Source organism: Plectropomus leopardus, chromosome 24 (assembly GCF_026936395.1).
Source record: "Plectropomus leopardus strain MGB_pleo_1.0 chromosome 24, ASM2693639v1, whole genome shotgun sequence".
Classification (NCBI taxonomy): domain Eukaryota; kingdom Metazoa; phylum Chordata; class Actinopteri; order Perciformes; family Serranidae; genus Plectropomus; species Plectropomus leopardus.
The window spans coordinates 16,391,433-16,404,749 of NC_142199.1; the positions used below are offsets into that span (position 1 = coordinate 16,391,433).

General features: G+C 40.9%; 3 protein-coding genes across 5 annotated transcripts in view; 1 reads left to right on the forward strand and 2 right to left on the reverse strand.

Annotated features, from left to right (window-relative positions):
- The window catches only part of LOC121962832 (calsequestrin-2-like), an 11,980-nt gene extending 6,329 nt beyond the window's left edge, over window positions 1-5,651 (forward strand). Inside the window, exons 5-11 of the mRNA XM_042513143.2 lie at window positions 194-267; window positions 571-701; window positions 785-830; window positions 933-987; window positions 1,068-1,168; window positions 1,249-1,323; window positions 2,202-5,651. Of these exons, the coding sequence (XP_042369077.1) occupies window positions 194-267; window positions 571-701; window positions 785-830; window positions 933-987; window positions 1,068-1,168; window positions 1,249-1,323; window positions 2,202-2,411 (692 nt within the window). The 3' untranslated portion in view covers window positions 2,412-5,651. The remainder of the gene's footprint in view (window positions 1-193; window positions 268-570; window positions 702-784; window positions 831-932; window positions 988-1,067; window positions 1,169-1,248; window positions 1,324-2,201) is intronic.
- Window positions 1-7,127, reverse strand: part of LOC121939336 (protein O-glucosyltransferase 1-like) — a 22,611-nt gene extending 15,484 nt beyond the window's left edge. Inside the window, exons 1-4 of the mRNA XM_088074855.1 lie at window positions 6,999-7,127; window positions 6,444-6,827; window positions 2,190-2,434; window positions 1,003-1,090 (exon numbers count right to left, since the gene is read on the reverse strand). The gene's annotated coding sequence lies outside the window, so the exon portion shown is untranslated. The remainder of the gene's footprint in view (window positions 1-1,002; window positions 1,091-2,189; window positions 2,435-6,443; window positions 6,828-6,998) is intronic.
- A 1,036-nt stretch (window positions 7,128-8,163) lies between these two features.
- Window positions 8,164-13,317, reverse strand: part of LOC121962831 (vang-like protein 1) — a 66,552-nt gene continuing 61,398 nt past the window's right edge. For all 3 annotated transcript variants that reach the window (XM_042513142.2, XM_042513141.2, XM_088074854.1), the window contains 3 exons: window positions 11,557-11,704; window positions 10,495-10,729; window positions 8,164-10,411 (listed from right to left, as the gene is read on the reverse strand). In XM_042513142.2, the coding sequence (XP_042369076.1) occupies window positions 10,151-10,411; window positions 10,495-10,729; window positions 11,557-11,704 (644 nt within the window). In that variant the 3' untranslated portion in view covers window positions 8,164-10,150. The remainder of the gene's footprint in view (window positions 10,412-10,494; window positions 10,730-11,556; window positions 11,705-13,317) is intronic.

Below are 13,317 nucleotides of genomic sequence, written 5' to 3' on the forward strand. Positions count from 1 at the left end.
GATGGGAAATTGAATGAAGCGAGTGTTTCACTGCTTGCCTTCCTGATCACATACTGTAGATTTAGGCTGAGGATGTGAGCAGAATGTGAATGATTAAGTTCCTCTCTTAAATCTGTTTTTACTTTTCCCAACTTTGGTTTCTGCCATGCTCGCTCGAGCTCCTCATCAATCTCTCTCTCTCCTTTATTCTCAGACTACAAAGCTTTTCAGGAGGCCTCGGAGCGGTTTCAACCTTACATCAAGTTCTTTGCAACATTTGATAAATCCGTGAGTTTGGCTCAACAAAATAATACACCAATCTGCTTTTCTAGTGTCCAAATCTGAGGATCACTTTTAAACCCACTTTTGATTCCTCAAACATACACATTGCTTGTTAATACAAAATTTAATGTAGACTAGTAATAGTCTGACGTTTGATAAATGACAGGACAGGATAAGAATAACTTTATTAATCCTCAAGGGATGTACTGTACCGTATTATAGCGTCGAGCTAATTTGCATAAACTAATTCCTATATTTTTTCCTCCATCAGCTTCACATGATAAAATCTTGTCATTTTGTATGTTTTAGGTCGCCAAACATCTCTCTCTCAAGATGAACGAGGTGAATTTTTACGAGCCGTTCATGGAGGAGCCGGCCATCCTGCCTGGCAGACCTCTGTCGGAGATGGACATTGTCGATTTTGTCAACCAACACAGAAGGTCAATTAGATTCATAACTTTCAGAATTATTTCAACACTGTTAACATGTGTTTGAGCATTTTATGAAAATGTGATCTTCACAGGGCTACTCTGAGGAAGCTCCGTGCAGAGAATATGTTTGAAACATGGGTGAGTCGCTGTTCAGGCTGCCAAAACTCTTTTGGATACATTTTCAGGGTTAACTTAGGTCGATTCGAGATGCATTAATACTCAACTCCCTTCAATTTCTAGGAGGACGACATGGATGGGATACATATTGTTGCTTTTGCCGAGGAGGAGGATCCAGGTCTGTGTGTTTTACCTTTTGGTTTTGCAGTTCTTTCTGTGGTATTTGAAGGTGAACGGTTCTGTTCTCGTCATCCTCAGATGGCTATGAGTTCCTGGAGATCCTGAAAGACGTGGCCAGAGACAACACCAACAACCCAGAGCTGAGCATCGTCTGGATCGACCCCGATGACTTCCCTCTGGTTCTCATCATTAACATATAAAGTATCAAGAAATTGGGCATTGATATTCTGTGTTAACCCAGTTTGTCTCGTCCCTCCAGCTCACCACTTACTGGGAAAAAACCTTCAAGTTGGACCTGTTCAGACCTCAGATTGGTGTGGTCAATGTCACAGATGTAAGTAAAGGTTCAAATCCATACACTGCATAAAATAACCAGCATAACCATCGTGACATCACCCAATTTGACATAGTGCCGAAACAGTGGAATTACAACTTGCGGGTCCGTACAAGGTGCTTTTAAGCCACAAAAGACGTTTTAGGGTTGCTTGGATTTTTTTGCTGATATCTGATATGCCAGTATATAACAGCTCATTTTGCAATTAACTGATAACTATATCAATATATCCAATTTTTCCCTACGTCATTTTTGTGATCATCTAGTTTGTTCTGTAGTGAAATTAACATCATACTACGCATAATCTTTTCATGATGGCCCACCAGCAGATGAAGACATAAAATACAATGCTTTTAAGTGGAAGTAATATTCATACAATGTGCAAAAACAGAAAAACATATTGGCCAATATTGTCATATTGGCAGAACTCATGAAGTTGGCCGATTCCGATAATTTATTTTACAGCCAATATCTGCCGATACCGATGACATGTCAATATTATCGTGCATTGCTACCTCGTTTCAATATTGGGATTTGATCCATTCGGTCCAATAACGTTTAAAAAGTCTACAAGAGACATATGATTAAGTCATCTTATCCCCATTCAGTTTAGCAGAAGGCTAAACTGGAAGTTAGCTGTTCGACCCAGAAGTCAGAAGTTTTATAAACGTTAACCACTGTACAGTTGTCATAAACGGGGAATATAATTAAAGAGTCAAAAGACTTTTTGTACCAGGCTATAAACATAATGTGAAGGTGAGCATTTTAACACGTAGGTCTATGACTAACTCCATTAGAGGAACTGCAGTTTTTGGCATTTAAGCATTCGCTTGTTTTATTGTTGTTTATTGTTTATTAGCCTTTACCTTGTGTTCCAGGCGGACAGCGTGTGGCTGGACATGTCGAATGACGAGGACCTGCCCACTCCTGAAGAGCTGGAGGACTGGATAGAGGACGTCTTGTCTGGGAGGGTGAACACGGAGGATGATGACGAGTCTGCTGATGACCGGGAAAACCCCGACAGCTACGTACCAGAGGACAGCTATGAAAGTCACGACCCAGACGGTGAAGACGACAGTGATGACTAACCAGAGTGTGGACGGTTGGTGTGCTGCAGTTCAAAAAAAAGGGTCAAAACACTGAACTCCTTCAGCACATTAGAATCAGATCACTGACAAATCCTCTCTTTTTTTAATCATTTAAAAGAAAATGAATGGTTTCCTAAATATATACTCTCTGTAGACTGTGGTTTAAATAGTTAGGCAGATAACACATAACACATTAAAGGTCATCATGGGAAACGTGTGGTTTATAACAACGATAACACGGCACCTGAAGCAGCAATACTCCTGTACTTACCAAGGATCAAGATAGCAAAATACTCAAGACCCTCTTAATGATTTTGGCCACTTGGGGGCAGAGCACTAAACTGTGAATACTGTAATGTCAGTTACTACCCTTTAAGTTTCTTTGAAAACACACTACCAACTTTCCTATTCACACATCCAACAGATACGGAGCGATGCTAGCATTCACGTGGAGTCAAACCATAAACGATACTCTAACGCAACTTCTGTGGAAATGTCTGAAAAACTTTTAGCTGCTGTATGCTCAACTATGCTCCCCAGCTAAACGCTAACTTTGCCTGTCAAAGGTTTAGTGCCGAACAGGTAACATTTGGAGGGTTTTTAGAGCTTCTCAGAACAATGGAAACTATGCTAAATAAAGGATGTGGGTCATGAAACCAAAATAATGACCAGAAAGACGATAAAAGGCCCAAAACATCAAACCGACATTGATGAACTACTGGTGACTCGGGCCAACTGTTAAGCCGCCTCACTTTGCTTTTGTCTTAGCCAAAAAGTTGCGATTAAACACACCAAAAAGACGGCAGCCAACGGTAAACTAGTACGTACGTTTGGTCATGTGTTTATCGTCATTCAAAAAGAGAAACCACGGATTTAAAATGCTAGTTATCCAAGTAGCACATTAGCAGCACAACCTATTGTAAAAAGGACAAATGATATTTACAGTGGGCTGGCAAACAATCACAAAACCAAACCGTTTCTGCGTAAAAAATTCTTCCACAATATAACAAGTGTTTCGATCTCGTGCTCTCTTGACTTTAGCCGTCCGTTTGCTTTCCTGACTTCTGTTTCCCTCCTCGTGTGCTGAGCTGAACTGCCAATCAGAGAGATTTCACTCACTGCCATCACAACATGCTGAACTGGCTGAAAATCCACCAAAAACAGCCATCAAGAGCAAACTAATGCCAACAATGTGGTACACTGTAAAAACTAGAACAAAAAACGCTCACCTTCGGCCCACATTTACCAATGGACAGCCTAACATTGGCTTGGTGTGTCAGGGCCCAAAAGCTAAAAGGGAGTTTGTCACTATGAGTGACATCTATCAATTACGCATACGCCACTATAAAAAAAAATCAACTGTAGCATCTTTAATATTGACATAACTGATTAGATAATTATGAGGAATTGTGTGAATATATATCAATGTGAAATTAAATTATGAATGTTTTCATTCGTTTGCCTAGAATAAGGCCAGAATTGATTTCTTGTGATTAATTCAGGACCTAATAAAAGCCCACAACGACTCTGTGCGCATGTTTTAATGTGAACCATCTCTGCTGTTTTTAAAATGTGCATGCGAGAACACACACCTCCATTCTCTCCCTCATTAGGAGTGTCCAGACTGAAGCTCAAGACAGCAGTTTGGCACATTTTCTCCCTCAGTCAATGAGTGTTTTCACCTTGAATTATTCAAACATCGGTGAATAATTCAGCATCATTATGCCTCCTAATGGGAGAAGGGACCTGGTCAGTGAGGCTGGGGGAGTCGGGGTGAGACAAGCTAAAAGGCTGCCCACCGGGGGCCCCACAAACTGCATAAGGAGCGGACACACTCCTGCTGGACATGAATTAATAATACAGGGCCATGCAAGAATCATTATTCCCCTGGAGGTGGATGTGATGCAGTGTGTAAACAGGATGTTTGTATCACGGCTTGGGATTTACACATAATCCATGCAGCCATAGCTGAGAGATGAGAACATTTAACAGTGTGTGCATTTAAACGTGACCCGAGGCAAGATGACATGTCATGCTCTCTCCTGAGGAAACGGAGGCAGACAGTGTCACAGAGCGAGCGTTGTGATGTTCTGCAGAGCCTTTAGGTTACATAAGCCTGCGAGTGTCAAGCGTGATGGTGTATTACATGTACGTTGACTGTAAAAAGGGCAGGAGGACTGAATTCTCACCTCATCACTCCCAAGAGAGGAAAGATGACAGCGACACGGGTGTGAGGGTCAATATAAAACAGCAAAGAACAAATTCGGGGTAAGATGTGTTGTGGTGTCGTTTTTGTGTTTAAACCGAGACTAGAAGTGAAGTGATTTCCTCTCCCGCCTCCATCTGCACATAACCAAGTCATTACCAAACAAACCGAGAGGGAGGAATGAAGGGAAAGAAAACATTCCATTTAGATGCAAATGCTCCTCATTTTTCCTCCCTCTCCATCTCTCTCCTCCTCGTCCTCGTCCTGCACAGAGCAGGAAGGGGGATTAAGCCGGGGACAGATGAGTTCCGACAGGCGGCCTCACGCCTGGCCTCGCCGAGGTATGAGGTTGTTTGTTTCCAGCACCGGACACTGACATTCATTTACCCGCAAGGCCCGGCTGCGCTGTTCTGACAGGCTGATGGCAAGCCAATTACCATTGAGCTTCATGACAACGAAAAGCCGCCAAATCAAGGCCAAGAAAGCTGAAATTTTGCTCCGGCGTGTCACACAGCAGGGCCAGACGCTTAATGGGCAGCGACAGAGCAGAGTGTTAGCACCACTGCAGCCGGGGCAGGAAACTAGTGCATATGGAGATGCTGAGGAGGAAGTGTGGGAGACAGGTAATGAGAGACATGTTGAATTTGAAACTACAACATTACAATTGAAGGGAAAATTGCTGCACAGTTTGACTGCAGGAAGAACGGGACAAATCTAACATCAGCGATTGACGTGTCTTCAGAAGCCTAGAATGATAATCTGATTTTCTTTGTCTGTCTTAAAAACTTCATTTTAAGGGGTTTGATAGGGTTAAATCACCTTAAATTTACAAAATAATATTACATGTATCCGTGTAGTTTTCTTAATTCTGGTGCAGATCCAGTTGTTCATCTCAAACATGGAGATAATTACTGGCTCAATTAACTGAAACTTTAACATGTTCAAGTATTTGACATGCTTTAAACAAAAGTTAAAGGGCAGCTTTGGTATTTTTTAACCTAGACCTGTTTCCCTTGTTGTTGTGTCAAAGTGACTTATTGGAACAACTTACTTGAAATTGGTCCAGTACTGAGAGAGAGAGACAGTGCTGTAGCCAGCAGCGGGGAAACAGGCTGAATTAAATCCCGGCGGGCAACTGAGCACCATTAAATTATGTCCTCTCACAATACTTGTTTTTCCAAATGTCGGGCCCAGATTGTTTTTCTCAGCGTCTGAAACACAATGAAAAGGATCTCTACAGAGGAAGACCTTTTTGTTTAAACAGAAAAAAACCCAAAATTGCTATCTACAAACCCACCATTTTATCATTAGTTCATCTTTTCACTGTTCCAAATAAGCCCTTAATTTGTCCAATAAGATACTTACTACTGAGTTTAGCAATTGCAATTTTAGGGCTGTTTCTGGTTAAACAAAAAGAAATCTTAATAAATAATCTCTAATAAAAAGGTGTATCTCTGTAGTTGAAATGCTGTCATGCACTTAAAATAACAATCTGAGCCTGTCAGGCAGATTACATTAAAGCTGGTGTCACTTAATACTGGACCAATAAAAAAACAAACAAAAATGCTATTCCTATTATTCACTTCCGAACAAAAACATGGAAAATATGGGCCTGTTTGGTTAGGGGGATAAAAAGGGTCAAAACCACTTAAAAGTGATTAAGAACTCCAGAAAACTGACCAGAAAACATGAAAAAATGGTTTTAACATGTTTTTTTTAAACTCCTTAAACCAGGCAGTTAATCAAACAAGATATTTAAAACATATCATATAATCCATTAAAAAATCAAGCTTTCAAACTGTCTTATGTTGTGCCTGGTAGCTCACCTGGTAGATCGGGTGTCCGTGGTGCTAAGGCCCTTTGCTGCAAGTCATCCCCTCTCTCTCGCCCTGTCATGCTAATGCTGTCCTATCGAAAAAAGGCGGAAAAAAACCCCAAGAAATAATCTTTCAATAAATCATGTTACAAAAACCTTAATTAACACTTTTAAGGTAAATAAATCAGCACAGAAATCTGTTAGTCTGAAACTAAAAGACACCAGATTGCAACGCAGCCATTAAGCATGTTGGATTTTAAACACTTGGTCTTTTCACAAATACCTTCACTTGCTAATTAAGTATTCATATACTAACCAGCCACCTTTTTTTACTTAAAGTAAAAACGTCATGCTCCTTCTGAGAAGTGAAAAGCACTCTGGGATATGTAGGAGACTAGAAACAGAAATATAAGGACAACAGCAGTGAATCCCAAAACAAGGCATCAAATTTACATGGTAAGATTTTTTGCACAGTGCAGTCCCATACAGCGGTTTTACAAATGTTCATAAAAACGTTTATTTTTTTGAACGAATGCTAATGCTGTGAAACTGAAACATGTCTTACACTGCGATGTCACGTCATCATCGTAGAGCTGTCCAACAGAAACCTTACCCTGACAGAGGAGTGTAACCTGGCAACAGCGTGACAGATGGCGGTGATGTGGAGGAGAGGAGGGGGGGCTGGTCATGTGAACTGGAATGGCAAACATACATACAGACATACACACATGCTTGTTTACATAAATAGATACAGTGTAAAAACAGGAGGCACAGTCACATTGGGATCATACAAAGTTCGTCTGTCAGTAGGTACAAAATGTGACCAGTGGCAGCTGTAATCAAGCAGATGTTGCAGAAACAGCTAAAGTGTTTTTTTTTCTTTTCTGTTTAACAGTTACAAGTTTACAGTGAAGATGAAAAGTATTTTGGATATAAAAACATGTTGCTGCTGCCCTCAGGACGACAAACTGACAGTATCAGCTCTAGCAGCCAGGGGGCAGTAGGGGACAACCCTGTATTTTCTTCTTGAGTGAGTTGCACATGAACTCAGTGTGACTCTCTTTTAACCACTTTGGTGAATTTGCCGCGTCAGTTGTGACAGATCATGATCTAAAAGTGTCATTTTAGTGCCATTAGCTTAATAAAACTGTATTTTTCGGGCTTTACAAGATTCATCAGATGACAGAAATCCTTAGAAAAATCCTTTCAGAAGTCGAGGGATTGACTGTGAGCGTGTTTGTCAGACAACAGAGGTGGGACAAGGTAGTGAAGGAAAACCAGACGGTCCAGTTGGGAAGGAGGTACCGCCCTGCCGCAGCTTTAACTAATAATACTAACTCTGTTGGTTCTTTATCATCTGTGGTGTATTCTAGTGACACAAATAAACCCTGTGAGCCCCGGAACATTAAATCATACTATAATTACCGTAAAGTTTCAGATGTTGGCCTTTATTCAGCTCAGTGGCAGAAAGATCCATCTGCTCCGCTGTGTAAATAAATTCAGTATAATGTCCATTTCCACACCACTGACTCTGGAGTGATTCATGAGTGAGTCTCATATTTTTGTCCTTGTTCAACGTTTAATGCAATATAATTCCAACTGCTAGCTGTCTTTCAATCAAAACAATCACAAAATATGGATTGATTACATCCTTAAGTTACATGGAAGTTGCTGTCATCATTGTTAAATAAACGCGCAAAACTGCTTTTTTATTTTCCCAAATTGGGTTCTTTGGCAACTATTTAATAAATACTTCAGCCATTTTCCTTTTTTTAATCCCTTTTTAATTGTTTTGGGATTTGATTTTTATTTTTCCTGAATTGTGTACTTAATTATGGTAATTATTATAATAAATATTAAAGTCACTTTCTTGTTTTTTCTTTCTTTTTTTTTAAAGTTTTGAATTTCAGGGTGTGTGTTTGTTTTTTTAAAGATTTTTCTGAAAAGGGTACTTTCAGAAAAATACTAAATAATATACTACCTAATTAACATTTTTAGGACTTTTACTTTCAACAGAGCAATTTTTACAATGTGGTATCAGTACTTTGAATAAAGTAAAGTACTTGAATACTTCCTCCACCATTAGTCATTATATAAGCATTACTGATGATAATCTATCAGAAATATCATTGAGTAAATATTTTGTGAAAGCTCCAACAGTCAACCTACAATACTTTCACAATATCGATATCGAGGTATTTGTTAAAAAATATTGTGACGTTTTTTTCTCCGTATTGCCCACCTCTACTCAAAAAAGTGGGGAGTATAGCATGACTTTGTTGTACTGACAGAATTAATGCAATGGAAATGAACTTTATACTAAATTCACCATGTGATTTGTTGTACTAGGCGACAGGTTTATTTTTTTTCACCTGGGCTTCGTCAGTGAGCTTCCCTTGATTCTTCATGCCGGCTAAGCTGACGTGAATAACGGCTTTCATTTGAGACTTTACGGTATTTGGATCTTCTGCTATGTAACCCTCAGAGGGGGACTTTGTTTCAATCAGTAGTACTTTTTATTTGTGACATCGTGGCTTTGTCTCTCCACCTCGCTGACCTCCCCTTCCATCGTGTCAGGCAGATACGGCAGATATGAAAGCCCTGAGAAGCTTACTGAACCGATGAGGCAGGGCAAATGTTTTAGAGCATGCATCCACCTCTTATGCTCCGGATCATCGGGAGGTCACCCCGATGTTTAACATGGCATGTGTGGGTTGTTCCCAACTGGAGTGGAAAGATTTCTGATTGTGCTCCGATGCACCTGGAGAAGAATCATGCACCAAAACAGCTCAAAGCGTCCCACTCTGGCTGCTTGAATTAGACCTCAAGGGTGCTACGGTTCGCCTGAAGCCTGGACATGAGGCGTGTCGGAGTTTGACATCTCAGCTGTCAAGAAAAGCGTTAATCCGGAGCTCGACAAGTGTCCTGGAGTCGTGATGAGGAGATTGTGGAGAGGGAAAACAGTCTGATATCCGTTTGGAGCAGGCGGAGATCATATGTTGCATCCTTTTTAGGCGTTTCCTTTTCACTTATGAGCAAACATAAATGTGCACTGGTTGCAAAGTCTGATTGCTTTTTCGTCAAATGGGTTTAATTTGGTTGTGGAGAATCTGTTGGTGTCCGAAAGAGCATCCAGATATCTTCAAATGTTGTAGACGAGATGGAAACACAGGCAGGATATGTGTCATGTGTTTCCACGAGGCTCCAAATATCTAAATCCAAGTCACACCATCGCAGTCCTTAGTGGTTTGTCTGTCTGTCCCACGGGAATAAAGGAGTGACCGAGACAAGAGTCTCCTCACAATCTCAAAATGTTCCCGTCTTGTTTGGCTCCAGCATCTCAAACAGAAAAGGAACGAGAGACTGTGTTGACACAAAATGACACACGTGCGTACACACTTACACACACACACACACACACACACGCACACATTCACACATACTGCATGTGCGCACAACCGCTCCGAGGCGTCCGAAAGCGCAATCCTGCCTCCGTTTTTTCTTTTGATTTCATCCAAATCAAACATAAAAAGATCAATATATTCAAACATGAGTGTAATATATAGATTCATATATAATATATAAAAATTCCAAAAAAGTACAAATAAAAACTGCAAACCCAAAATGAAAACATTTGAGAGCAAAAAAACATGGTGAGGAATTAAAAAAAAACAAACAAACTAACAAAAAAAAAAAACCAGAAGAAAGTTCGGAGTACTACACGGAGGTTTCAGACTGTAGTCGCAGGACGAACTTGTGTGACTTGGGGTCGATGTATTCCTCCGACATCTGGATGTACGGGATCTTCTTCGTCGTCACCACCAGGCTGAAGTCCACACACTTGAGCAGGAAGATGGTGCCGTCTTTCAGGCCGCTGGTGACGGACGCCTCGCTGATCAGCGTCCACTGACGGGACAGCCAGTGGTCCCGGCTGTACTGCAGGGTGGGGCCCGGGTTCAGGTAGCTCTCCAGGAACGCCTGTGGGAAGGATACAAACATACTTTTATCATATTGTAGAAGAAGAAAAGTCCGCTCAACCAGATGAAAGCCTTGAAAATGACCTTTGGCGTCATGTTGTTGGTGATGCAGAAGGCCAGGTGCTGCTGGATGCTCTCCATGCTGTGGCAGTGCTGCTGCTTGGTGGTCCTCAGGTACTTCTGCAGGGCGCGAGCCATGGAGGGGAAGATGGCTTGTGCTGCCTCTCGCGGGTCCATCACGTCACCTGGAGCTTTCTTCTGCTCTTCCTCCTGCATGCGCTTGATATGTGTGAACGCCTCCTCTACTGCCACCACCAGTCTGGGGGGAACACAGAAAACAGCTCTGGATCTTGAACTGGTTCCTTTCAGGACTCTCTGAACTGTATTGCCATCTAGATAACCAGACTGTGTTCTTTTTTCTTTCTTGAACTTAGTTTTTAATCCGGTTTCAGCATCTTGTACAATCATATCTACAATCTTGCCCAAAGTTTTCTCTGCTGAAACCATACATCATTTCACATTAATGGATTTTTTTTTTTTTTTAGAAAATTAGGTAATTATGATGACAATGATAATGACAACAATAACAAAAGTGACAATTGCAGTAATAAATAACAATGTTCTCACGAGCATTGAGTAGAACCACTGTAATTAAGGATGCGTCATAAACGGAGGGTGTTTCAGAATGCACAATGGTAGTAAATAGTATTAGCGTGATGCTAATTGTATTGATTACCTACACGTTTACACGTTTACCTACATGTTTACCTACCTCTGGTGTTACAGATTGTAGTTTTTACAAAAAAAAGAAGAAGCATTTTAAGCAATACCTCATCCTCTCTTTTCAACCTGTAGAATATGTCACTGACGTCCTCACAGTTTGCGCTTCAGATCGAGGAAAACCTGCTATTTTGTGGTTCCAACTGAGAACCAACTTTCCTGGTCCTGAACTTTGTTTTTTGGGTTGAAATGCTCCAAAAATTAGGTGCATGAAGCCCGTGTCGTGTTGGTGGATAAAGGGTAAGAGCCGGACTTCTTATGGTCACTGTCACTGTTGTTTGTATGTTGGGATGTAAGCCACTATATAATGTATTAATATTACACGTAACTTATATTTCTCCATACGTGAGCTATTGCATGGATTACCGTGCTTTGCGCTTGCGAACACGCCTCTCGTGCTCCGCCTCCTCGTAGTACAGGTCGTTGTGGCTGGTGTCTCTGCGGCGGGCAGCGGCTGCGATCATGGCTCTGGACTGGGAGTGGGCCAGTCCTGCTGCTGCATTGTTACCTGGACCTGTCATAACAAAGACATAAGACAGATAAGGTTACTGTACGTGTGCGTGTGCATGTGTGTCTGAATCTCACAATCTCGCAGGTAAAGCCTTAGAGATGAAAATAAAGGAACAAAGAAATCCCCGGTGATGACATAAAGTGTAAGGTGATTTTAGAGAGGAGGGAGAGATTATTGACGCACATAAAGCACGGCCCGTTGCCTTTTATCACCAGCAATGCTGAAACCCCAGGAGCTGACGTGAGCAGCCACACAAAGTCGTAATTTTTAATTGTTCCATGTGCTGTGATCATTGGAAACTCTTAAACACGCACTGCTCAGCCACACGTGGCTACTGATAATCAAACATTCCCTTTGCTCTGCCACTCGGTGCCTTCAGGAGGCACGGCGCGTCCAATTAAAGAAGTGTCTCCGGCAACTTCAAAAGTTTACATTTTTGGGATTAGGGTGGGAGGCTGCTGATGAACCCCGCCTGATGTTAATGCAGGTTAAAAGAAGGCAGAGCTGGTGAATTATTAATGCGGAGCGGGGATCGTGCACGAACAGAATAATTCATGGACAGAGAAGAGGGAGTTTTCAGCACACGCTGCCCTCGGTATTACCGCACTTAGATGGGATTTATGGGTGAGCGATATGCTGAGAGCCTTGTGTTGAATGTCAGGAGCAGGTCAGGAGCGCATTTGTTTGACCACTTTCTTGAATGGAGGATTTAAAATGCGTCAATAAAAAGTTATCAAACACAGTAATAAAATCAAATATAATCAGAGGCTGGGAAGCCAAAAACTTTAATCCAGCAAACACTGAATGCACGCCTGTATTTATGGTAAATTTACATGTACACCTAGATAATCTCCTACATATCGTCATTATCGACTACATACACACCCAAATAATCTTCTACGTACTTTATTAGTCGACTACATATAACATAGATAATCTCGTACATATACACCAAGATAATCTACATATACAGCTAGATATTCTCCTACATACACACCAAAATGATCTCCTACATAATCTCATACACCTAAATAATATACTACATATAACATATACATCGAGATAATCTACAAATAGACCAGATTAACATTCCCAGTCTGTCTCGAGTGTGATCACTACATTTCCATGTGAAGATCACCCTCGTACTACACTTTGCTTGTTTTCTCTCGCATTACAATATTATTCGGCAAATAAATCACAAAATCAGATAGGAGTGAAATTTCTGCAGCATTAAAACTATCAAGTACTATTTACTGTAACAAAGAACTTGTGTACACGTAATGGAGTAAAGGCAACTAATAACTACACACCTCTGACCACATACATGCGTTATCTGTGTCACAACTTAATACATTTTAAAAATCAACGTGTTTTATTTGATGTTTCTGTGAAATGGACAAAGTTTTAATTTAGTTACTAAAGTCAAAAAGTTGAAAAAATTAACATGTTTTGGTTGTGAGAGAAAACTTATAACAAAATGTTGATTTCTTTTTATGTAGGCACTTTAAATCTTCCATATTTGAGAAGAAATCTTTGCAGAAACACGTTTCAATCTGCTGGAATTCATTTCTCTGGAGCTGAGAAAACAGTGTGGAGACCGAATAGCTTGTCAGACA